We start from the raw sequence: 27069 nt of genomic DNA on the forward strand, positions 1-27069 counted from the left end.
ATACAGTCTTTGAAAGTTTTTCTTTATTGACCCTCACAATGATGCAACATAAAACGTATACATATTGAAGATCCCAACCAACCTACTAATAAACCACTATAATTTCTATATTTTACATTGGGATACTTGAAGATCAAGAATTCCTGAAAGAGACAGACTCTCCTGGAGTACAGATGGTTTTAATTATATTACAGTATGTTACAATTATTTCTTTAGATCTGTAATCAAGTGCAAAATGTAAAAATTGCTTTCTGTAGAAAACAACATTCAGAAAAAAAAATGCACAAGTCGAAACAGCATTATTATTTAAAATTGGCGTAGTCTGAGAAAATATCAACAAAATCCTGAACCACTCGGTAGCAGAAGTCGTATTGCTCCTGGAAGGAAAAGAAGAAGGAAAGGTGTTGGTGTTACTGTGCATATACGTGCAGAAATAGTTCCGAACAACACAACCGTGAATAAACTGACAGAGTCTGCACAGCAGGTTTGATATGATCTCGTTTTTCACCTACCACAGTCTGAACCATGTGTGGTCTCTGCATGCGTAAACTCTTGACTGTCTGAAAAACGTCCAGGAGGCCTTCAGCTTTCACCCTCTCCAGAATGTTACTGAGGGCAATGAAGGTACCGGTGCGACCCGCACCAGCGCTGAAACACGAAGGACAAAACCATCAGCAACCACATCTCATATTGCACACACTGGACGGCCTTGGAAAATGGTGAGACTTGTTTTAGAAAAAACTGCAGATGATTTAGAAATACAGCTCAGAAGTAGAACAAGAACATTTTAAATTCTAATTACTTGTCAGTTTCTTCACAACAATCTCAACTCTTGTAATCTTAGCAGCACATCCTTTTTCCATTTGAAAGAAAAAGTTTGCTAGGGAAAAGGTGACCTTTTGTGTAATAGTCCTAATAATTATCCTCACTTAAAGAGAGGCTAATCCAAACGCTAACACTAATCAGTTTGGAAGCTCAGTGTTTGACTGAGTCAATGTTTACAATGATGGTGGGATGGAGAGAGAAAGGCAGAGAGAGACAGGAAGCGAGTGCGAGAGTGATGTGCAATTCGGAAGAGAATTGTAGAGAGACATTGGGGATTGCAATGGGTTAGCCCCATTTCCCAGGGGCAGAGAAAAAGCTTTAAAAAGCCCTTCTTAGACAAGTGGTGATGAAGGAATAGAAGAGAGTGATGACACCATTTCCTGTCGTTAGCTCATCTTATCAGATTAATCATAGTGGGAGTCAGAAGAGATTTCACTTTGAGAGGTTTTAATTGACTGTGAATCAGTGGATTGGATCAATCCCACAGGGGCATGCTGCTTTAGAATCACTTCACCTGAAGCTAGGTTCTGATCAAAGCTTTCACAGCTAAGTCTTTATAAGGGATCACATAAGTGGTTTAGGCATAGAACACCAGGTCTACTGAGGCAAAATGTAGAAATTATTGTAACAGACATTTGTAGGAAAGAAAAATGTATCCAGAAAAATGAAATTCCTTCCAATATCACTCTGAGATATCCAGGTGATTAGGTGATTAAAGCGCAGTAAAAATGAAAGCGGGTTGAATTAAAAGCATGAGTGGACAGAAACATTTTACGATATACTGTATATAATTTGATATGAAGATGCACATTATGCTGCAGAATTGTCGAACTGAAGTTCCTCACCTGCAGTGCACAATTATGGGACGGTTTCCAGACTGCTGCTGCTGCCGCTGCACAGCGGCAATAATGTCAATCATCCCTCTTCCCTCGGCTGGTATTCCAATCTCAGGCCATCCGTGGAAGTGGAAGTGTCGGATGTGTTGTGACTGCTTTTCCTGGAGAGATGGAAATATTTCTCTATTTTACTCTATATTTACTCTATTACTCTATTTTTATGCACCTAAAATTGTTAGATATAATTGCATTTCACAAACTTTAAATTGACAGCGCAAAGAAAACTAAATGTTATAATAAAACATTACGCACTGGTCTGTAGGTGAGCACCATGTCTTTGAGAGTAAAGGTTTCACACTGTGCATCTCCAGTCAGCTCCACAGTATAATCTCCAAATGTTACACTGCCCTCTGATGGCCAATACTGGAAACACTTTTCCTAGTTGGAAAGGTCAGATGGAAATACAATTAGACTTCATTTGACTGATTTATATCCTATTCTTGTTATTATATTTTCAGTGTGCACCACAAAAACAATATAAAGCTATCAAATACATACACAGACTGTCAGGAATAAGAAATAAGTTAATTATGAAAATGTAATAAGGGAATAAAAAAGATTGTTTAAATGTGCAAATCCTGCGCTCCTGCACTTTTGCAAGAGCACCATACTGTACCTGCTCCCTCTCTTTGAGTTCGGTGAGCGTAACGATTGAATGACACCTCCACTCCCACACCATCCTCCAGAAGTCCACCACTGTGTGAGACAGTGGGCCCTGGGTTGCGATAAAATAGTCCTTCTGCCTGTAGCCCTGGAGGGCAGATCATCCGGTAAACAACACTTGAGAGTGTGGCAAACATAATATTTTGCATTGTTTGTAAAGGAAACAATGAGCTTTATATATACTTCTATGGGAAATCTATACAGGAGGTCGTGAGGGAGTACTTACATCAATAAATGAGGCATTGATGTAGTCGGTGAACTCCTGTCCTCTTTTTACTGAGAGTATTACTCGGTTGAAATCATCTGCAAAAGAAAAAAAGGAAAAAATGAAACTTTCCACAAGTGATTCCTAATAAAATAAAAGTTTGAAAAGGCTGATGGAAAAAAAACAGCTAAGTAAAACTTTAGCTGTGTTATTAAGGCCAAACACGCCAGAGCCTATATCAATTTTCACTGTAAAAAGTTGTACACAGGCTCTCCGTTCCAACTCTACTCCCAACTTTAATACAAGCCCTGTTTAAATGTCATTGATCACACAGACATGAACTGATTTGCCAGATATCTGTGTACGCCATCTATAACATCAGCAGCAGTGTGATACTTTGATGTTACTTGGTGATGCATTATGAAAGTGTAGGGAGTATCGGAGTATTCCTTACACGGAATGATCTGAAGCACACGGTTCTTCTTCATGTTGGCAGGAAGGTTCCCAGTTCTCATGTTCTCCTTCATTATGCGGACATTGGTCAGCTTCTGACGAGAGAACACGAGTGGATTGACATCATCGAAAACTTTGTTTTTCCTTAGTGCACGCCAGTACAACGCTTATAAACATAGTGAGACACTATTTTAAAAAATGCAAAAAACCCGAAGATGGACAAAAACATTTCTTATTTGTAGAGAACAAGATTAGAGGAAGAAGAAGAAGATTTTTAAGACATTTAGTGTGTATGGAGCTGTGAGGGACTCTTTGCAGCAAAAATGAGAATTTTTCACCAAGCTATAGTAAATCCTGTGTGGCAGATGGTGGTGCCTTATAAAGTTGTAGTTGATTCAAAGCATTGCTATTTATGTTACTACTGCCAAAAGTGGCACCCTGGGCAAGTTTTCCATGATTATACTTCCATACAAGACGCAGGGTCATAAGGGGCGATTCATTACTGACTAAACTGTTTAAGAGTGAGCTTCTTTGTTCCTACCCTGAACTCCTCCTCCAGGCCCAGCCTGTCGTGGGGAGCCCTGGTGTTGTGAAGCCTCTGCAGATGGCCCTCCAGAGAGCACACATCCAGCTCTGTGTCTCCATACAAATAGTACTCTAACAGAGCCTGGTAGATGAAGGAGTACTGCATCTGAGGGGGAAGACAGAGTAAGTGAAGGAGACGAAGAGGTAGAAGTAGTAGCTTTAGTTTGCCAAAGTATTTCCTACTATTTTCGACGTGCTTGTTTTCCACGTCCTTGCTTGTTTATGCCACGATTGGAGCAGCGAGTTGAGCTGTCAGTCCAAGGTACAACAGGTCGGAGAGGGTCAACACTTACATCTGTCTGGATGAGCTGACAGCGCTGTTCTCGTATTCTGCTCACGGAGCCGAAGACATCCACCCTCTGTTCTATGTGCATCATGTCGATCATGCTGTCAATGACAATGAAGGTCCCAGTCCTTCCCACCCCGGCACTGTGGAAACACAAAACAAAAAGAAGGCACAAGGTCTTCTCTGTAACAAAGGGTAGCTATTAAAGAAAATGTGTCAGATAAGAACTCTACACCACATTGTATCTATACAGTACTAGTCTATATTGACGACGATTCAATTAGGTGATTGCTCCGGTGCCGCTGGAAGATCCGCCAGATGTCCCTCATTTTCAGCTGGATGTCCCTCACCTTCCGCTTTCTTTGTGTTGACATTCTAAACTCCGGTTGATTTATGAGGACTATAGTTAAGTGCTCCTCAGATCTCTGCAGGGTAAATCCAGACAGCTAGCTAGATCTGTCGAATCTGAGTTTACTCTTGCACGACTATAACAACTTTTAAATGAGCATGTTTCACCAAAACAAGTTCCTTCCCAAGGCTATTTTGCAGAGGCACCGTTATTGCGTCCGGCGCTTAGCACCGCCCAAGACCATTGTGATTGGTTTAAAGAAATGCCAATAAACCAGAGCACCTTTTTGCTCCTATCCAGGAGTGCTGTGTGGACTAGCCAGACCTTCCTCCGCAGCGCTGTGGAGGTAGGTCTGGCAATGTGAGACAAATACAGTACAAATGGAACCACAGCAATAGAAGAATAGCGTTTTCTCTCACACAATACATAATTTTGCATTCTCGTTATACAGTATATTGCCATGCTATCCCTGTCCTCTTAAATAAGACGTTAATTGTGGACAGCCTCAAGCATGTGTAAAAGTGCTTCACCTCTGAAGCCCAAAGACACTCCTAATAGATTTACAAGGGTCATTTTAGCAGACAGCACCACTGGGAGCACAGAGCTGAGATTCCACAACGTGGTGTTGAAGCCTCCTCAATGGGCCCCATTCAAGAACAACAGTCCCTCTCCCTGAGCACCTGTTACAGCAGTTGCTACAATCGGCTGCTGATTTCTTTGGTGAGGCTTTCAACTGACTGGCCTGACTGTTGGACAAACATATTCACATACAATATTCATTGATGCTTCACTTAAGTTTTTATACATTTTACCTACAATAGAGTTCACCTCTAACCTTATCAAACACAACAATATCAAATTATAGAGAAGTTTATCTCTAACCTCTAACTCCACAAAAACAACAAGAAAATCTTCTGACAGGCTACTGCTAAACATGTTGATTTTTTTCAGATACCACATTTCAGTTTTTCTTGTAGATGTATTGCAAAACAGGAAATGAATCATTCGAAAAGTGTTGTGAAGTGAATCAACTCTATGACTGACACTATTTATTATATTTTGTCTTCTGGCTTCCGTTATACTACATATTTTACCTGCAGTGCACAACAATGGGTCCAGCATACGATGGATTGACAGTCTTGACCTTCTTGAGGAATTTCAGCATGCCGATGGGTGAGAATGGCACCCCGAAGTCTGGCCAGCTGGTGAAGTGGAGCTGGGTGACCAGCCGCGGAGCTCGGGGACCATCACTGCCCTGCTGTGAAGCACACACACACACACACACACACACACACACACACACACACACACACAAAGTGTATACCTGTGCATGAATAATGTTCACTGTGCAGACACAAATCAGTCAACTAAACAATGTTACCTACTGAAAAAGTAACCTCAAATTAACTGTAACATTTGCAAATAGAATTGTCATTTTGCTACTTGTGACAGAATACAACTATGAAATGTGTACTGGTTTGCCTCTGCCTTGCTCTCATGTCTCATGAGACCGTCATTTCATTCTCTTGAACAGTTGGTTGTTCTGTGTTCAGAGAGTTGAGTGTAAAAGCACTGTCAGCTTGTACTGCAGTACAGTCACAGTTTTCACAGAGTCAGAGAGGATATCTGCATTTCTCTGGCTTCAAATGGAAAGGGAACAAAGTGAATTTTGCAATCTGAAGGCTTTGCGGTACACTACGATGGCACTCTACTCGGCAGTCAAAAACACAGGAAGAGAAATACAGATACTGTATGTGTATGAAGCTGTAAATATGAGACAATTGAACAGTTTACTGTACGTTAAACACACCTACATATTGATAATTTCATACTGTGTCTATTACGTATATGCTTTAATATTTCTTAATATGTTTCCATACTGGTTTTCATTTATTTATTCAATTTAGCATCTTATTATAGTTTACTAAAATGTCTCCATGGGGAACATTCATTTTTTACATCTCTATGCAGCTTTGTTTAATGTTTAATTTTTAATAGCAATCTAGCTATTATGGTTATAGATTTTTATAGCAATTAAGAAGTATATTAAGAAAAATATTGAAAAAGCACACACTTGTTTTTTGCATGTGTGCATGTGTATGTCTAAATAAAAGCATAATTTATCTTAATCTTAAATTGTTTCCTTTTTCCTGCTGTACAGTATAATTACATATTTGCTGTGAGGTCAAGTCAGTTGTGTGTGCTTTAAAAATGCATCCCTTATTAATATCATTTACATTCTGATATGTAGATCCACATATTTTACTTACATATTGAACGCAAAACTTTCTAATGGTGTAGTCCACCAGTACAGTGAAGTCCTCCATCGCCACCCTGATGTTCCCGTACATCCAGCAGCCTTTTTCTGGCCAATACTGATAACATTTATCCTGCTCAGAGACAATAAAGAGGTTATTCTTCTTGAACTAGAAGACAAATTTACATCTATAAAGAACACACAACAGTATTATCTTTGCAACTTACATATCAAATGATCATAGAGCAGCATCTGTTGTGTATTTCGTATGTGCACGTATAGAAATGTGTATTTCACACGTGTATTTCACAATCCAATCCAAAGGCAATCACTGGGACTTTGTGCGACTCTGTCAGTCAATAAGATCTTCACAGTGACGTTTCAACTCATTAACTAGATTCTTAGACTAATTATCATGAAGCCTCTTAGGATCTTATCAACAATTATTCCGTCATTGATCCCCATCGCCTCTATCCTGCCCTATCAAACCTGCAATTGAGCTCTCAATTGATCATCCCTTTGAGGCTTTAAATTTAATACGATGCTAAGTAATCTTCTGGGTGACACTTTGTATAGATTCTCAGATGGGAAAAGGGGTCAAAGAAATTATGCCCATGACTTTGGGTCATGAGAATACAAAAGGGTTTTGTTAATGGTGCATTGGAGGCATATAGAGTGTATAGGTTAATTCTATAACATAGAAAAATACTCTAACAAACCTCTTTCCTTTCTTTTAGATTTGTCAGCATTACTATAGTTGCTGTTTTCTGTTCCCAAACCATCCGCCAGAAGTCGGCCACTGTCTCAAGCTTCGGGCCTGAAGCAGAATCAAGAAAAGTATAAAAGATACAGTGCAAATGGTCATACACTCAACAGCAAAATTCTTAAAATACTAAACCAAGCTAAATTGCACATTTACCTTGAGCTGCAATGAATTTGTTCTTCTCTTTAAAACCCTGTGTGAAAAAACAAACAGTATTAATAATTTGTAAAGAGTCCTATAATCAGAATTAACACCTTAATTGCAACTAAGACTCACATCTATGTAAGATGCATTTATGTAGTCGGAACATGGATGTCCATCTAGATGACTTAACAACACTCTTGAATGATCATCTGTGAAAGAGAGAAGAAAAAAAAGCCTGCAAATAAAGTTGGCTCTTATTTTCCATTCGGCCCACGTCACCTTTCCTTACGGTTCAGAGATCAATAAAACTGCAAGTCTAAAGGTTACATTAATATTGTTAGCTGCAGAATAGATCCTCACTCACATGGCAAAATGTTTGGGTATCTGTTTTTCTCTCTGTTGTGCTCTCTGCTCGCCTCCTCAAAGGACCCGTGGTGGTAGTAACAAGGCAGCGACTATAAAATAAGAACCGCCAAATTCTCATGAGACAAAAATAAAGCCACGGGTACACAGCCTACTAACATAACATTTTATTACTATTTTCTGTACTTGTTCTATGCTTGCAGGACACAGATCTTAGTCAGATACAAACTGCAGTGCATATCCACACCACACAAACTCGTGCTTACGTTGAACTCCTCTCTGAAGAGCTTGCCGTCGTCTGCAGAGCGTATCCGGTACTCCTCCTCCAGCGAGTCCAGAGGGATGGGGAAGTACCTCTTGGATGGCGAGGGAGATCTGGGGAGGAGGACCACTGTCTGCTCTCCTGGGTTTAAAGGAATATTTGGCGGTCAGACTGCTAATGGTTCCCAATAGAGAACATTACAAGCTCTCATAGCACCTGCAAAAACAAGCCTGATGGCCATTAAGATTTCCTACTTTTGTGGGTACACGACAGAAATGATTTCTTGAGTCATAAACCTGTTGCTGCTGCACGGAACAGTCTTAACTCAGAACGTGGCCTTTCCTTTAATTTACTTGAAGTGAAAATGTATATGGCTCCCTACGTGCTAGGAAAATGAAGAGCCTTCCAAAACCTTTCCAGCTACCTTGGACTTTAGATCGTGAAACTTTCCTAGTCTATAAAGAATGTAAGCCTGCATTTAACATAAAAAAGAAATAAAAAGTAAAAGGCTGTATTATATTTTCAAGCACTGGTGGTTATATTGATTACAGCACAACGGTACCTTGTTCCTCCAAGAAGCCATTCGGAATCTTTTTATCCACCGAGGTAACGAGAGCTTTCCTGTGGTTTTTGAACCTACAGTAATAACAGAGGGAGAGGCAGAGAAAGCAAAACCTTCAGAGGAGATAAAGGGCAAATATCTGTATTAAGAAAGCAAAAATAAGCTAACCCTGATGTCCACAGCAGAGCTGTAAAGCACATAACGTAAGCCAACAACAAATACCAAAACCAATATCAACCATCTAAGAGAGGCAAAGCTGTTCCTCCTCATGGCGTTCTCTGAGAAGGTCTGAGCTGGCTGGTCAGTGAATGAGTGTCTGTGACCTGACCTGACCTAGCTGTTTTTGTTTGCTGTCTTACTTGAGATGCAGCTGTTTACCCGTAAGCCAATGCTCACCGCCTGTTTCAAAACCACCCCCACCCTGATGCCCTGACCCAACACACTCACTCTCATGCTAAAAGGGAGAGAGAGAGAGAGAGGGAGAAAAGAGAACGCAGAGATTCACTCATAGACAATAAGTTGTGAATGTGTGTGTGCAGGTTTATTCACCTCAGACAGTAGACTGTCAGCAGGACAACAATGATAAGAAGCAGGGATATGACCAGTGTTGAGGGCAGCACATGAGCACCCTGATGGGTGGGGGTTTCTGGAAAGAACACACCGTGATCATAATAGTTTTAATCCCAAAATAGAGAACAAATTAATATTGAAAGAAATAGTTTGATGTTTTGGGAAATACACAGCTGCTGTCTTTTTTGTATCTACTTCTTTGCAAGAAGGCAAATACATGTATTATCCAAAATGTAAACGGTTTCCTTAAAGCAAGACTATGCAACTTTTGCTGAGTGATAACCACTCAGTGATGGGATAATGGGAAATGGTAAAATGTAGTATAATATCAGCACAAGTAGAAGAAGAGTCACAAAGTCAGTGAACTGACTTCATAACATCAGTTGCAAAGTAATATCTGTCAGACCAAGCAAGGCTGTAGCAGCTGAATCCCTGAGTGCATTAAAGTGAGTAATTGATTTATTGCTAATAAATTCAACTTAATACATAGGCAGAAAAATACATTATTTAATCTTTCAAAAGTGACATAGTCCTGCTTTAACATCTTATCATTTCCATATGTTGTTTAATTGCTCTTAAGTCATTTCAACAATTACCTGCAGTTTGGTTCTCATGAGATGAATTATTCACAGCAATAGAGATCCCAATCAAAAACAACACCATTGTCACTGTGGAAAAAACAAACAAAAAAACACCAGTTACTTAAAACAAGAAAAACAGATTAAACCCTGTTTTTCTCCACAAAGACCACTAGAAGGAGCCAAATCAATATGAAATGCATCTGCAGCCTGGTGAAGCATGCAAAGGGCAAAAAGGAGAGCTCAGCTTTGATGGGGCTTGAGAGTGATGTCTGTCTCTCTGAAGAGCAGTTAAAGTCCTTGTGGGAAATCTGCTTGCAGTCTTGTCCTGCCAGGCTGACTTGAAAGAGCAGCAGCATATCAAATAACCTAATATTCAGACATCAAGAGAGGAGAGGCTTTAACCCTCAGGTGACAGTAACCATATCCCCTGTGGACCCTGTGGATTTGACACTTGAGTTGAGCGCAACGTAGTTATTTGGTAGAAGCCATCTCATTTTGCTGTGTTGTCTTTGATGTACAGCACTGCGCAGCCTAGCAAAGGTGCATAGCACGGTGACAATAAGACACGCACACTGTTCCTCAATGTAGTAGCTGTTTTTAAATACAGTGGACATACTGTAAGTGTGATTTCCCCCCCAGAGGAATAGTGATATCAATAAACAGCTTTACAGAGTGTAGAAAATAGCATATGTATATTGGTTACACTGTGTTGTTTATTTCTTTGACTTCAGCATCCCCCCCATCCCCCACACACACACTTCTCTATTTCCCTCGCTCTACAGTGAACCATCATTTTATTCTAAACCACATTCTCACTTCTCCCTTTTACTTTATTGCTGGAAGCTATTAGTGATTTATTTGGGGCAGAGCTCCGCAAGTGTCGTTCCAAAATGAAAAGGATATGTCAAGTTCCTCACAACTACACCAAAATTAAATCAATCCTGACACATTATCCTTGTGTCTTATTATCTCCAAAAATGTAGCAGCCAATTTCTCCAAACTTATGTCTATTTTCCTCTTTTCTACCCTGTCCTCCAAATGAGAGGGTAAGAAATCACAGAATAAATTGGGCTAACGGGGCAAATCTGCCTAAATGACTTTGATGAAATAAATGAGAGAAGCAAGAACTGAGTGTCCTAATTTATTCTCTGTTCCAAGTCCCTTTCTCGTTATAGAGGCCACAAGACTGGATGAAATAATTCATTGTGTCAATTTAGTTCTTCTTGAAATGGGTCATCTAGGGGCCTAATTTGTGATGTTTGAGAGAATGTCTTGCAAATGACCCTAGGGGGCTTCATATAACTATATCTCCCAAAGCTTTTGCAGAAAAAGAAGCCACATAATAATGCTCTAACAATGTGCTCAAAACAAAATTTATGTTGAGACTTATAAAGTATTATTAGGGGCTCTGTGTTTTGCACATTATACAGTCTCTGTCTGCAGTAATACACAGTACAACACCCGGGATGCTGACATGCATGCACACATGCACATTTGCACACGATGTAATCAGCGTGGCACCAGCTAAACACAACTCCTTTTATTTAATGTATTTCATGTTCACAGTGCCGACAGATGTCTATTTTTTACGTTAATAATCATTGGACAAACAAATGAAATTCCCCTTACACCCATTTAATATACCAGAATCATAACTGTGTGCAACACACACACACACACACACACACACACACACACACACACACACACACACACACACACACTGCCTTTTCTCACATCACATGTGCATGCCCACAGCCAAAGGCTATGTGTTGCATATGTGCCGCATTCTGTTGGAGGAGCCAATTCTCTCCCCAGTGTTAACAAGCTGACAGTGTTGGCACCTGTTTCCCACTCTACCCCACTGGGCAAGTCACATTCACTCACACAGACCCATCCTACAGCTCTATGCTGCAAGGCATGCTGTACGTATGGGTCATTGCACAGGTCGCTGCATATCTGTCATCTCCTGGCAGCTACAGTATACAGTATACAGCATATAGCCAGGAAATGAAAGAACAGAAGGAAACTGTAAAAACAGGTCAAATGCACATGTCACTTTAAGTGACTCGATTAAATGAAACAATTATAACTCAGACCTAGATTTAATATTTTCCTGTAAAAAGAAAATGTAATTATACAGTATGTGTTGCAGTGTGGCCCTCTGAACAACAGAGGAAATTGATACAATTGAACACAACTTGAGAGCATGCTAAGCGGAGGAAGAAATAGTAGACATCTTACTGCATGAGAAGGCACTGTACTGTAACCATTGCCAGTTTGTCACTTATTAGTTTATTTATGGAATGCAGTTATTGTAAGTCACTTCATACAAAAGCATTAGCCAAATAAGTGCAATGTAATTTTTCAAAAGTGATAAACTACACATTTTACTTCCTTTTCAGACCAAAGGGAACAAGAGTTTTTGTGTTGCTGACAAAAGCAGTACAAAAGTGTTACCCTACATTCAAGGCAAGAAAAGTCAAAAGTCCTTCATCGAAACACAAACTTCTTATCTTCAGCTCAGAGGGCCTACAATTGTTTGTGTTGTTGTGAGAAAACAGCAAAGTCATTGTGACTCTGACAGGACTTAAACTGTTGTCTCTTATTAAAATGTAATTTCTGTGATAATGTAGGTCATATATTTCAGTTTTCGAAATATTTGCATTTATCTTAATGAAACTTGCTATGACTAATTATGACACATTATGCATTATTCATGGCTTTCATAAACTTTCTGTAACAAATGATAATTATTATGTATTATTAATTTCAGATCATAGACTGTATATAAAGATGGAACATGTGTCTTCACTTTTTCCCACTGTACAAAAGTGTACGCCCGACCAATTGCGAGTCAATCACAGCTATCAAGCATGATGTCAGCATGTAGCATGTACTGCAGCCAGCCACCAGGGGGCGATCAAGATGTTTTGGCTTTTCTTTCTGTTTAATGAAATACTAAAAACAAGGTGATAACTTCAACCTCCTACACCTGCTTGGCATACATTAAAGTATATTGCATCACTTAAGTTGGGAGTGCAGAAGCAAATCATCCCATTCATGCATGATGCAATGCTAACATTCAGAATGCATCGCATGCGGGTTGAACCTTGAAGGTAGTGTTAATATTTTGAGCATGAATATGCATTATTCAACATCGATCTGCTTTGCATTTGTGCTTTTGTGAACAGAGCCGAGATAAGGATCAGCATTTGACTGTGCATTAAATACGAGACCACTAAAGAAACTTAAAAACACAATAAAATTCGGTGAGATGTACTGTTCATCTGCAACATTCCAAGACTCACAGCACTCTGAAATAAATCTGTTCTGCTTGACTTCAACGTCTCCCTCACCTTGGCTCTCACATGAGAACCGGAAAACAAGACTCACAGAAAATAGATATCACAAATAGAAACACCAACCATAAAAATGTGTCTTTTCCTTTTGCCAGACCTGCAGCCTGTTCAATCATGTTCATCATTAATTACAACCAGACTGTGAAGGATAAGGTGATGTATTATCCATTTCCACTCACAAATCAAACCAAACAACACAAATACCTCTGAGTGCTGAGAAAATGTGTTTCTGCGAAGTTCTAAATACTTAAAACATAATCATATGGCTCCATGCTAAACCTCCTGGCCTTAGTTAAACACCTCATATTAATAAGTTATATGCAAACTTCATAGAGAACAATACATGATGATGTGGATGTGTAAGACAAATACAGTGTAGTGCAAGCAAAAATAAGTAAAATAGCTTGAAAAATGTTAATTCATGTTCATAATTTTTAGAGCTCTTAAATATCTTATTAGATGCTGGTAACCACTGGTAGTTACATTAACATCAAGGTGATTTGTGTCATATTCTACTGTATCTCTTTTGACCTGTGTGTCATTTGTAAGAGCGCATACTGTTCTTGGACTGCTCCATCAATCTATTTAATGTCCTGCCACAATATAGCCTAATACTCTGGATGTAGGTTGCTGCTCATAATCATTGGGATGACATTTTCTTTTTTAACCTTGACAACTACATCTACAACTATGGCTACTGTAGCTACCACTACTGTAGCTAGATTACAGCTGAATTGTCACATGCAATAATCTCACAGGCAATGGAAAATTAAAATCTACTATCCTAGTTGAAATTGAAATTGTTAGCTGAAATTGAAATTGTACAACTCATGATCTTTATTCTTTCTCCTTAACTGCTGCTGTGTTTCCACTTCATGTTCCTTTGTGCTGTCATAGTGCACACGTTTGATATAGCACAATACGTTGCAGGCATTTATTTGTGGGCAATCTATTTGAGCTTCACAGCCAGGATTATTAATGAGTAGCTTGCTCTGCAATCCTTTTTTGCATCTTTTTCCTAAAAGCGTATAGATGAAACATGAAAAATACAATGTTTACACGCTTACTGAGTCGCTGCAATGAGGTGTTAATGGGAACCAGCTGGCAATTATTATTGACATGTTTAAAGGTAGTCTAAAAATCTGCAAATTAGAAAAAGTGAAAACACTTATATGTGGTCTGTTGATGTGCCACTTAATTTAAAAATCTATCTTTTTACTTTATTTTACATTTTTTAAGTCCCTACCTGCTTAAATCTGCTTTTACATTCACAATCTATCAGATAACTATACCTGCTGTTGTTTAGGGTTATGAATGCATGTAGCCTATCCCAGCATGCACTGGGCAGAAGGCTCGGTACACCCTTGAGGGCTCTCTAGTCTATCAAAATGGGTTTTATATTGTACAGTTATGAGTTAATGAAGGGTCTATATAAAACCACGTCTAGACATAAACAAAGGCAACAGTTGATTTCTATGTCATCTAATCTCTATTAAGGAATACTGTTGGTCGTGAATGTGGGTAAAATGATTTTTCTGTGCCCTTCCATTTACTACACAGTTTAACATGATGCTCAGCACAGTGCAATGAAATAAGATTTAGGAGTATAGACTACAGCCATGCTAAAGCTACATTCAGCATAGTCTGCGCTAATGTTTACTGTGTTCCCCATTAGTTTAGCATTATAGCACACTAACATTTGCTGATCAGTACTAAGCACAAGGCACAGCTGAGGTTGATAGGTTGATCAGTAATTTTTAAGTACTGGACCAATTAAAATGTCGACCTTATGATGGTGCTAGATAAAAGGCACGGGGTCAACATCCTGAGCGGGACATAAATGTCTTTACCAAATTTATGGCACTTCAATCGATAGCTGTCGAGATATTTCATTCAAAACACAAATGTCAACCTCATTGTGGCGCAAGAGGAAAAGTCAGTGGATTCATCCTCTTGGATACTTGAATATCTCTACCAAATTCCATGGCAATCCATTCAATATGTGTTTTAATATTTCAGTTTGGACAAAAGTGGTGGATCGACAGGCCGACACCAAATGATAGCAAATGAGGTACCATCGCATCACCATAACACAATCCAACATTACATGCTGATTAATTGGTATGGGATATGATGCATGGTATGTAAACAGAAAGGAACCTCATTGACCTGACCCTGCTAAAAGCTTACAGCAATTTAAATGTCCATTGATTTGAAAAATGCAATTTCTAAATTATTCAACATGTTCCATCAGTGACACTGTCGAGCACATTCATGGATATTTGCCAGATATAAAGCTTATTAGACTATGATTTCTGATCTGGAAAAATAGGAGCAATATTGCTAGGTTTGCATGACTACACATTTATAGTGAGATATACAGAATACTGTTAAAAAAATATGGGTATAGTTGGTGCTGCAGGATAGTAGTTTGAATTATAATAAAGGGTAAACAAATTATGTTCACAGGGATATCTCAAACAATAACAAAATATCAAATAGATAGTTGTATCAGGTCTCAGTTTCTTCACAAATCAATACAGCCTCAAAGACAGATCCACATTTTGTGCTTGGCACAGAATAGATGGCATGTGTCTTGTACACAAAAAGATACAAGTTTTTTGTTTTTTTCCATGGACAGAAGGAACAAAGGCAGAGCAAAAAAAAAGAAAACCAGAAACAGCCACCACTTCCATTGTCAAGTGCCAAGGAAAAGGATGGGACAAGAGCACAAACACATCAGTAAAGTGTGGCAGCAGAGTGAAGAGGGAAGATGAAAGAGGAGATGAGACGAGAAGAGAGGGGAGAGGAGTTGGAGCTAGGGGAGATGAATGTCTAGATTCTGGGTTCAGAGATAACAGCCATAATGGTAGACATCCTTAGTACACAGAGGCAGTAAACAGGATGAAGCTGTACAGTCTGGTAAGTTGCTGCTATATCGTCAAATGCAGTTCACTGTATTTTAGATGTGAGGGAGGCTTTGCAACATGGCTGCCTTTCAAAATACACATCACAAAAACTTCAACTACCTATCAAAAAGACATTTTACATAACACTGGGAATGCTACTGTCTCTTTATCTCATCTTCTTAATCCTTTATATATGTCTCTGATCACTGTCTACTACAGAGTAAAGGTAAAAAAAAAATCAATCATGAAAGGAGACACTGTGATTATTTGATTATTTCCCATTAATAGATTCAATTTCAATTGATTCCCTGAAACAGAATTGACCTGGTCTGTGGTCAGATGGCTTAATAAAAGACTTACACTTCCAAGCAAAGCCAGTGTGATCTGGTATCAGTTGACCCGTCAGTCCATAGCAGCCATGTGATTCCACTTCTTTTCTTGGTTGGACTTATTGAGGTTTTATAGCCTCAGTCATTCTTCTACTCACATCCTCTCTGAGATATCGATAATAGTACTGGGTGAAGTGATGACTGAGGTCGGTGGCGGGGCCTGAGGTCGTTTTCAGAGCTTTAGATCGGGATCAAGGCACAGGGGTCCATGGGAACCTGGAAATGTAAGCAAAATACAATAGTTACAAATGTATAAAAGTTCAACCAAAACCTATATATTGTTAAGCAGTAACAGAGGCAGATGTCTCATGACTCACTGTTTGAGGTTGACTCAAAGAAAAAAACTTGAAATGCATGAATATGCACAAAAAAAAGAGAGAAGTAGAAGTGGAAGTTTGCATCTTTGCACAGTATGTGTGAGAGAATGACTATGCACTGCATGCAATCAACTGGGTGTGGATGTGTGCAACAATGTGCACTGTACATGACCAATGTTTGTGTACTGTTTACTGCAACAACCTATGTTCCAAAGCCAAAACATTAACAAGCTATTTATCTCCAACCATGCAAAACTAATTCTCCACAAATTAGTCTTCCCAGACAGTGTTTGTGGTACACATGAGGAGTTTGCACCATTTCACTTGCTTCTAACACTATAATTGTAATAATCGCCTTTAAATCTAATAATAGTAAACAGGAAAATGGTAGCCCAATTAAAGCCACCACTACTACACACAGCCGCAAATCTGTCCGTGAATGTGACTGTACAAGAAAACCATTGCATTTATGCTATGGGTTTCTTGCAAGTATGTTGGAATTAATTCTTTACTATTTACACAAAGACTTGACTATAATGGTATTCTATCGCCTTGCTTGACTCTGAGAAAGAAAGCATGCACTTCTTGCCCCTCACTCCTACTCTCCCACTGCCCACAGGTGTAAGAAACAAAGCCATATTGTTAACACTTGGCTGCTGTATCACAGCCAAGCAGAAAGCAAAGCAGAAGAGGTGGATTAGTCACTAGGCCGAGCTGGATGGGCCCACTCAGTCTGAAAATGAGGAAAATGAATGAACAAGGTATGGAAAACACTTCTTTTCCCCCCGTACTGTAGGAGCTGTGCTCAACTTTTCCAAATGTTGCAAAGTAATTTGGCATTTTAACATTAACATGTTTGCTATTCAAAGCACCAGCTTAAACCTGGTCAAAATAATGTAAACCTGGTCAAAATATGTTTTAATAAATAAGGCTTTAAAAATGTGCTCTAGCATTCATAAGTTTGGGGGACTTACAAAAAACAGGTTTCAGTTTTTCTATCAGAAACAAAAGCCAGGTTTTGAGAATAGGTGACATGAACACCAAAATGATCCATGGGCACAGACACAGACACAATTTCTGGGCCACTCAAGGTGGCAAAATCTTGTTAACATTTTTGAAAAACTTTGTCTATAGGTAATATTTTGATGATAACTAGTGCTGAGTCACAGCTGTAGCTGTAAACAGCTATGCATTTACTAATCCACCAAAAATTCTTCTTTAGCTAGTGCATCCTCTTAAAGGCTTGATTTATGGACCTTTATTAATGTTATCCTAAACTATGTTTGGTATCATTTTTAAATGCTACATTCTTACTTTTATTAAAGTCCAGATGGGAGTCTGTCTGACAAACAACAGAGCACAGTTGAGCTTTTCAATGTCTCAGTGGCATACATTTTTACAATTTTTCTTTCTTCTAAACTATGGTTTTTTCGCACTGTGAAAAATCCCTGAATAATCACTAGACTGCAAGGATAAGAAAAGAAAAGTATAATTTCCCTATACTATCCAATTGTGTGGGGTGGTTTTGGTCCTTCAATTAGAATAACATGTTTAAAGAACATTTTAAATCTCTATTTTATCTTTGCCTTCAAATTGGCAGTTCAATCAGTGGTGATAAGCAACACTAAAAACACAATCAGATCATAGATATTAATCTACATTGCATTTAGTATACAAAATAGAAAGGTCCAAAACTGATGCAGCAGAGTTATCCTGACTTTTAGTCCCAAGAGTGGCGGTCAAAGTCCAAACACAATGGATCCTGCACCATGATGTAACTTAATAGTGTCTTGTATAGAAAGTTCCTGCCTGGTTAACACCAATTTCTTTTAAACTCTTCACCCAAGCAAAGATTACTCAAGTGCCCCAGCTTCCCCCAGACTTGCCAAAATTCCTCCTGAACCACAGAAGACATTATACAAGTGTTTTTAAAGGCTGTGTAGCACTCAACGTGACTAGTAATTTGACATGTACAATTGGTGAAGTGTTCCTTCAAGATAACATGGTAATGCATAGCTCCAATTTCTTTGATTCAAACAGCACAGTAATAAGTTACTCTCCGGTGCATTTATTCTATATGCGGAACTACAAGGTCAAGCTAAAAACATATACTAAAGACAAACTGTCACAACACAGCTAATGTGACCTTTGACCTGACCTGCAAAAATAAATCTTGTTACTGAATCTGTCAATCAAAAATGAATCACAGAGTAACCAGGCAGAACTGGCGCTGTTCTCTAGATCTGAGCACATTTCAGCTCCCAGGCTGAACTCCCTGCTAGTTGTTATACAAAGAGTTTAAGAAACGTTTTGCTACCAAGCAGTGGTACAACAATGTTAATAATAGGTAATGTGCTATATTGAAGTAATAATACGCTTCGAAGTATTAGGCTAGGTATTTTGCAATGGTAGCATATTATTATTCATGTTAAAAAGCCTGGGCTAAATGATAATAGGTATAACAAATGTATATAATATGCTAAGTTATTCATACGGTTATTTCACTTGCGTGAAAGTCATTTGGGAGACTTTTATGAAGCCATCTTCATCTTTTCACACAGAGTATTGTTCTCTTTTCAGCCCCGCACATTCAGTCCAAAGAAGAAGGAGACATGCTCATGGCATACGATTACTGCAAGCACAAGTGCTTCCTTTCTGTGCCACTCTGCCCATTGACTAAGAGGGGAAACATGCAGGCCATTAAAGTTTTATGGGAGTGCAGTCATCACCCAGCACTCTGTGGTTCAATCATGAATTCATACCAAAACAGGGAAGTACTATAGCTAAGACCAGCTATGAGGTAAAGATGTTTCTTTTGATTACACAATTAACAATTAAATATCACTATTGTTGTCTGTTTTTTTATCGTGATTTGCATGGTCAAAATATTTGAAATCCATGCCCAAATCTGACAGATGCTATTCACACACCCCATTGACTTCAATGAATCTAGCTTTTCATTCTATTCACATGCTGCCTTGCTGACACTTAAATCCAATATTGATGGCTTCTATCCCAGAGGCACACGTGGTTTCCTGAGACGATAAATCCACTGTTTTATATATAATGGGGTAAACTACTATAGGTCTTTAGAGAGCACGCATGCAGTAACCTTTATTCATGATGCTCAATGTTGACCGGGCAGAGACTGCATTTTGTCAGTCAGGTATGAAAATTTGATTTCACACTTCAGATTGTAGTGGTGAGTATCTGTATCTGTTTGTAAATATGATTGAATCTGTTTGTGACAAAATGCTGCTTGAGATAAAGATAATTGTGTCTTTTTGCAAAATACTTAAAAAGACGCTTCTTATGTTCATGTAGATCTGCCACTTGGAGTTCTGGACCTTAAGTAACTGGTCTACTGAGCATGTTACTGCCTTTGTCATGAACACCCACGCTTAGAAATAGGTGGCTATTGCCGAGGGAAATAGCTGAGGCTTATTATTCTTATCCCTTCATATCAGAGGATGAGTAGAGTAATCTCCAGCCTCAAGTTTGAGGAGTCTGAAAATGACACTTCTGGGGCACAGTATAGGTGAAGCCAGGGACAAGAGATAATAATCATCGCAATTACAGGTTCACCACTCATTGTAGCTCAACCAAGGGTAATAAGTTTGTTCCTTTTGCTAAAGTCCAGTATAATAAGTGGATTGAAACTGTAAGAACAAGCAAACAGTGCTACAGCAGTCCAATCATTACTATTGCATACTTAAATATAGGATGATATAAACACATTGTTAGGTGTCATCAAAGGCGTAAATCCCATCTAATGGTTGTCCCCCCCTAGAAATATCATTAAAACAATGCTGTGTATTGTAAATAACATAATGATGTATACTTAAAATATCTGTGTAAGTAGTAAAACAATACAAACCCCAAAAAATGATTTTTAAGTTTAGAAACATTTTGAGTCCCCCCTCCATTGCCTCACAGTGGTTTGGGTAGTGACAGGAAAGTATTAGTAAGTAGGCGGTTCAAGGCTGTTTTATTCACATTAAACATCAGATGAAGTTGTTCTTTTCTCAAATAGAAATGATGCTGCGTAATTAACAAATTAGTCATGACAAAAAGTTTGCTATGTTAGTGTAATATAATGTAACGTTACCTAGCTTATTTAATAGCTTGTTGGATAGAAATGCACCCACTACAACTAATGTTACCACAGCGATAAGCCTAACGTTATGTGTGTGAACTGATATTAGGGTTAATATTGAAGATCTACAGTTGTGTTTTGCTGAATATGAAGTTAAGTGGCTGATCAGTTAAATATATATCCTCTGTCCCAGACGAAACCTAATATTTATGTGGAGGACGCAAGATCATTTTATAATTATAATATGACCGCGTGGTGAACCTATGAAACTAACTCATATTTAGACATCTGACGTTAAAGATTTGTGTTGTTGTTGCCCAGATAAAATGACAGAGAAATGAAAAACAGGCATAAGATCCTTTTTCAGTAGGTTTACACCAAAACGCCAAATAAGTACAATAAGTCCTCATATCAAGACAATTTGGTAACATCTTTATAAGAATGGGTGCTAATGGAAATAGCCTACTAACGTCACTATGTCACAGGCAAAGGAGACAGAAAGAACTGAGGAACAGGGAGACCAGGGACAGTCAGGTGTAGAGTCTCAAGTAAGCTTAGTTCATATTTTTGGAGGTGTTTGGCTGTCAGTGTGAGCAGATGAGCTTTACTAGTGGCTCACTAATTTACATTATGATCAGCTAATTTAACAAGTGTACAAAAGCATTGTATTTCTTTTATATGGGGAAATATTTTCAAAATAAGTCATTAAGTTTTAAGGTATTTGTGTGGCTTGATTGTAAACAACTTAGAAATAAATACATGGTTTTAAAGAGGAATATTTTGGTCAATTTAGTCAGTTTTTTTATTGAATCAAGAAAAACACTGAAAAGAAGGATAATGGTACAGTCTCCATGCTACACTAATGATAGTATTAAGGCTTTCATCTGTGTACACGTCCTCTACGAGTATAATTGTGGCTGAATTATTTGTGTCCCCTTCAAAAACTGCTCTTCAGAAATTTTATGTTTATTGTCCCCCCCCCTACTGATAGATCAGATTTACGCCCATGGGTGTCATATTTTAAACTACTTTGAGGCTTCAGTCAGACCCTGCAGCTGCATTCTCTGACTCCTTCATGAAACAACTGTTCGTGTTTAAGAACAGTCACCTGCTTCCCACTTGATGAAGACTTGAGTCAGAGGTGAAATACAAACAAGAAACCTTTTTAAATTGTGTTGTGATGATGCAGTGGATGTTTTTTAAATAAAATGTATGGATGTAGTGCCTGAAAAACAGAGCAGAGCATATCTTGTCTACATCCAGTTGCATACATACACATATTCATTGAACACTAGTGCAGTGTTTCACAAGGTCTCTCACGTCTCACACTGGTCAGTGCACACATGCAGACACGCCATAGAATCGAACATAATCCTCATATGCAAGGCCTTAATTCTTATTTTAATGACAGACAACAGACAACGAAGGAAACAGTGACAAAAGTCAGACAGTTCAGATTAGCAGATCATGAAGCATAATTACCCAGGCACCTAATGGAAAATGTATATGGCTAGATAATCTCTGATTAGCCCACATGGCCATGATAAAGGAGGGTAATCAAAATAATAAAATATAAATCAGTTTAGATAAAAGACTTGCTTTCCCACGCTGTACAAATCCTCTCTGGTTCATACATGTCTGCACGAAGCATAAACTCTCCAAAACAGTGAAATAATTTATAAAACAAATCTTTAAAACTTCAAATTCACTCAAAACTGATTGTGAATAGGGAGAGGTGTCACAAAACATGTTTAATACAAAACTCGATGATGGAAAAATGGCTCCCATGACTGTTTGTTGTTTTGAAATTAAGGTACAGTCGAGAGTGCATTATTAGAGTTACACTGACCTAAACATAAATGTCTTCAATCTCGATATGTAAAGCAATCACACAGATTTTACTTGTTGGTTCTCAGACAGAGGGATGTCTTTTTTAGCAAGAGAAGTGTATCATGTTGACTCAACAATGACTCATGTCTTTCTACAGAGGCTGTTGTCATATCAATGTCTTGCATCAAATTGTCAAAGTGTAGCCTATATAAACTGCCCATCCATTCATACTCACAGCTATGCTAAACCAGTTTAAAACAGGCCAGTGTGGACATATTTTACACATCAGCATCATTCTCACCTTAGGATATTGAGAAGTCATCATCAAGAAATGAATCTTTAATTAGCATGTGTCTAACTATAGCTCATGTATTCCCAAGGTGAAAAAAATGTGGGCGATGTAGCCCATTATTTAGACCACATATGAAGAATATGAGGTAATTCTTAAATTAACATCAGCTTTTATTAGGCCATTTAATCAGGGATGGAACAGAAGGTGAAGTTATTGTGAATTAGGTTATGGTGAATGAGGGACATTTATAATTCATGTGAGAACACATGGTATTTCCACCAGTTTCCCACATTGCAACAATTATGCCATTCTCATTGTCACATAATTACCATACTATGATCAGAGTCTGTGCTAAGCAATTACAGCTATAAAAATGAAATTCTTCCTGTCTATTACTTTTGTGTTCCAGATTCATAGGTCAGTCGTTGTCATTAGTGCTACAATGAAAATGGTACAAATATGAAAATGTGTAGAAGGGATGTATTTTATTTTGAAATTGAAACCAAACATTTGACCTGAATATGCCCTTGCTTCAAAATAAAATTAACTGACACAAAGTTATTCGCTCAGGTGATACCAGAAAACAACCCATATTGTGTAAACTACAGCATCCAGTATGATTGTTGAGTATGCCACGTACAGGCCTGTCCATGTTTAGCCTACTACGTGTACTCGCCCACTTGCGTTTTCTGTCTAGACCATGAGGATGCTGCATATCCAATGCACCTCTTCCCAATAACATCTGATCGCAATTTCGATATGAAATCAACAATTTCTCAGATGGCTCTAACGTAAAAAATAATTATTACTAGAAGAGAAAATAATCACATGGGGCACCCTGATGGTCGCAGGGCGTGTGGATTTGCTCCACTAACCCATATTTACTGTAGTGCATGTTGTCTGTGTTCAGGAATGGCAGCCTACACGGAATAGGCTATACCATGTCCAATCCCTGTGGCCTGCATGCTGTTTCCCCCTCTCTGGAGATGTGTTGTAGCTAAAGCAAATTTTCTTCTTTCAGCGAAATGCAGTGTGGTCTAATTATAAGAGAGATGGAGGCTAATACATCCCAGCTACACTGAGTACCAGGGAGAGGCTTCAAAAACGAGGCTGAGTACAAAACCGAAAGAATACAGTCGGCGTTTACGTAAATGCACATATGGAAAAGTAGCCCGGCTGCTTTTTTGCTCTTACCGTAGTAGGCTACTCTGCGATGACCTCGCCTCACACGGCGCAGCGGCTGATGATGTCGGCTAGTGTCTTTCCTGCACGGACCCGACGCCTGCCTCTTTTGTTATGTCATTTGAAGGATAACGTAAACACATGGAGTTGTCTTATCATCTGACCGTAGACGAATAACGCGTTTATGTTCCCCTGATGATCATGTTTCCAGCAGATCTCTCCGAGGATGCGCTTCACCCCCGCCGGCCCACCTGCCTGCCTGAGCTGAGCCGTGTTATGGCAGCCAGAGTGGAGACTGGAGACCCTCCCCCGGGCGCAAAGCAGTGGATCAGCTGGACACTCAGCATCCCTCACATTCCTGCATCATTGGACGATAAAGGGCAGCCCTGTGCATAAAAGGCACAGTTTGTCCTTGTTTTTCCTATCTTATGATAGTTTTTTTTCCCACGGTTGACATTTTAGCTGTGACGTTTGTTCAATACATTAAGATATGTTTTAAGATGTAACATTCCTTTGGTGTTCCTCTGGGGTTTTACGTTATGAATTCACATTGACCTTATCAAACTTTATGGATGTGTTTCCTGTCACATGATGTTATGTCCTGTGGCATTTGTTTTGACAAACAGACTTTTGTTTCTGTATTTTAGATTTAGTCAGCTAGGATTTCCATTTTAATTTATAAAAAGGATACACAATGTAGTTCAGAGTGCCTTAGGTCAGTAGGATACTTAGTACAAAATCACATGGAAGACTTGAGAAAAGAAAAATAACTGACCAAAGGTTTTACTACTTTTAGATGTAAGTAGAGCCATCTGCTGGCAATGATGGACCTGTCATGCTGCTTTAGTGTGCTGACAAAAAGTTGTTAATAGGATGAGCAAAAAGTAAAATAAGGTTATAATTTTAGATATTAAGACCAATGAAATTCAGTTGACAATTCAAGAAAAAGAAAAGAAAATGTAATAGCAGGCCTAGGTGTAAGTTTGGTGTTCAAAACATTTATTTTATATATATGCTAGTTTTTTGTAAATGATATGGATCATACGCAATTTGCCTGCATGTCCTTTTTCTGCTTCTGCATCACAGCTAATGTCTAGATCACATGTTGATGCCGTTAAATAGCTGTGCACAGCAAGTGGCATTTACATGTATGAGCTCTAAAGGACAACTTGAGGGCACTTTTGTTAAAGGGCAGCTGTGCAAAAGCTCCTCTGTTCACATGATGTGCAGGCATACAGGCAAATTGCATGTCTGCAGGGGCTGTTGAATATCACAAGGAATACATATTCTGGCATTGTTTAATCACAGTTAGAAAATGTTATAAATAAAGTGCTTCTTATAAAGTATATGGGACAATCTTTGGCTTTTATTGACTTTCCAGAGACATGAAAACAAGTCATTGAGCATGGGCTGTTTTTGCTATCCTCACATTGCCAGAACTATCTCCACAGCACTGTGGAGTAAGTTTTTGCTAACCTCTTACTGGAGTGATTCAATTAGGAGCGATAGACTGCTGCCGAATAAAAACATTTAAGAGGTTGGTCAAATGATTTAAAACTTATTATGTAATGTCTCTGTAAGATCTGAATTCCTTTCATTTAAAATGTGTATCAACATTGTGTCAATACAGTGATTTGTAGTTAAATGAACAATGGAAATAATAGGTGCTGCAGATTAAAGGTGCACTATGAGTTCCTACATGGTCACTTCTGTTGACGTTCCAAGTAAATTCCAAACAAAACAGAGCAAGCTCGCCCCTCCCCCCATGTTTCCGTAACTGTCATGACTAACTGACTGTCACTAACCCCCACCCCCAACCATCTTGTCAGTGATTGGCTGGAGTGGTTTGTTGTATTTTCGTGCAGAGCCTGTGCCCTTAGTATTTGTTTGACGTTTACGACCCCTGTGTTGTCTCCCGAGACCGGGCTTTTTCACAGTGTATTCAGGGGGCAGGCAGCTAGTGGATCAAGGAGAGATGCCTACAATTTGAGACAAAAATGAAATTGCGCTGAAACCATGCAGGAACTCATAGTGCACCTTTAATACAAAAGCTTGATGGAAGTCATAAGGAGCTTTATTTTTCATTTCTGTTTAAGTACAGTTTTTAATTTTGACTAGACATGTTGAAATGTCCGCAGTTACTGAAAACACTTGAGTCCTGAAAATGAATAAATGCACAAAAAAGTAAATGTAATTTCCTCCAACATGTAATCCTTTCTCCAGTCTGACTGAATCATAAACTGTACTAGCCATTAGGACTGAGCAGTGGTAGTAAAAACATAACATTCAGACAAGACTAAAATATATTGCAATTTTTCAACTTCAGTATGACATTACTTTTTTACAGATTTATTTGCTGTTTAAGTAACTGGCCTGCAAACTATGTTGTGATTTACAGAAAATTGTAAGGGATTATGTAATTGAGTCATAAATCAGTGATAACACTAATCCTACCAACATATTTCACTGAAAAAAGGGCTAAAAAGTGCTCAGACTCTATTGCCTGTATTGTGCACACATTTGAAAAACTCTCCAAAGTAGAAATAGTCTCAGATACATTTACTTGGATTTGAGTCAGTGGGAAAATACAGTAGCTATATATTTTTTGGTGAACTGAGGTATTTTATTTAGGGCAGTTGGCACAGTCAGAAAGGCCCCATATAAATTCAAAACAAAGCCAAGCCTTTCAAATAAAATATGTTATAAAGTCAGGACCATAACACAATTTTCTTGGAGAACTTAGAATACAGATAACAAAATAAACTTTATATATATTTGCACTAGAGCTGAAAGTAAATTGCAGCCCTGTATTGTGACTCCATCTCTTTGGTGTGTACTTTCCTGCAGCATGTACTCCATGTAGCACCAGCAGCACATATCACATTTCAGCTGGGGGCAGTGTTGCTCTATAAATACACAAAAATATCC

The 27069-nt window shown here is 38.6% G+C and overlaps 1 protein-coding gene across 3 annotated transcripts; it reads right to left on the minus strand.

Moving 5' to 3' along the window:
• Positions 1–8: 8 nt before the first annotated feature.
• Positions 9–24637, minus strand: LOC144532607 (receptor-type tyrosine-protein phosphatase epsilon-like). Of its 3 annotated transcripts, none has more exons than XM_078273465.1 (21): positions 24154–24637; positions 16396–16640; positions 9780–9851; positions 9163–9259; positions 8614–8687; positions 8056–8192; positions 7791–7881; positions 7559–7635; positions 7439–7475; positions 7239–7336; positions 6533–6652; positions 5357–5517; positions 3921–4056; positions 3584–3733; positions 3044–3137; positions 2611–2687; positions 2338–2472; positions 1974–2099; positions 1671–1822; positions 513–648; positions 9–377 (listed from the first exon to the last, which is right to left on the minus strand). In XM_078273465.1, the coding sequence occupies exons 3-21, from the start codon at positions 9844–9846 to the stop codon at positions 303–305; spliced, it is 2040 nt and encodes a 679-aa protein (XP_078129591.1). In that variant the 5' UTR covers positions 9847–9851; positions 16396–16640; positions 24154–24637; the 3' UTR covers positions 9–302. The 3 variants fall into 3 exon arrangements, with proteins under 3 accessions (XP_078129591.1, XP_078129592.1, XP_078129590.1); XM_078273466.1 differs by having other exon boundaries at positions 3044–3134; positions 5357–5520; XM_078273464.1 differs by having other exon boundaries at positions 5357–5520; positions 24154–24636.
• Positions 24638–27069: the final 2432 nt, after the last annotated feature.

Source organism: Sander vitreus, chromosome 17 (assembly GCF_031162955.1).
Source record: "Sander vitreus isolate 19-12246 chromosome 17, sanVit1, whole genome shotgun sequence".
In the NCBI taxonomy this organism is placed as follows: domain Eukaryota; kingdom Metazoa; phylum Chordata; class Actinopteri; order Perciformes; family Percidae; genus Sander; species Sander vitreus.

What these genes read in the sequence shown, in the direction of transcription:
- LOC144532607 (XM_078273464.1), bottom strand. Translation starts at nt 9,846, where the DNA reads ATGGTGTTGTTTTTGATTGGGATCTCTATTGCTGTGAATAATTCATCT. An exon ending in TCAATGCCTCATTTATTGAT is followed by an intron (nt 2,473 to 2,610) that starts GTAAGTACTCCC and finishes TCTGCCCTCCAG; the next exon opens with GGCTACAGGCAGAAGGACTA. An exon ending in CACACATGGTTCAGACTGTG is followed by an intron (nt 378 to 512) that starts GTAGGTGAAAAA and finishes TTTTCCTTCCAG; the next exon opens with GAGCAATACGACTTCTGCTA.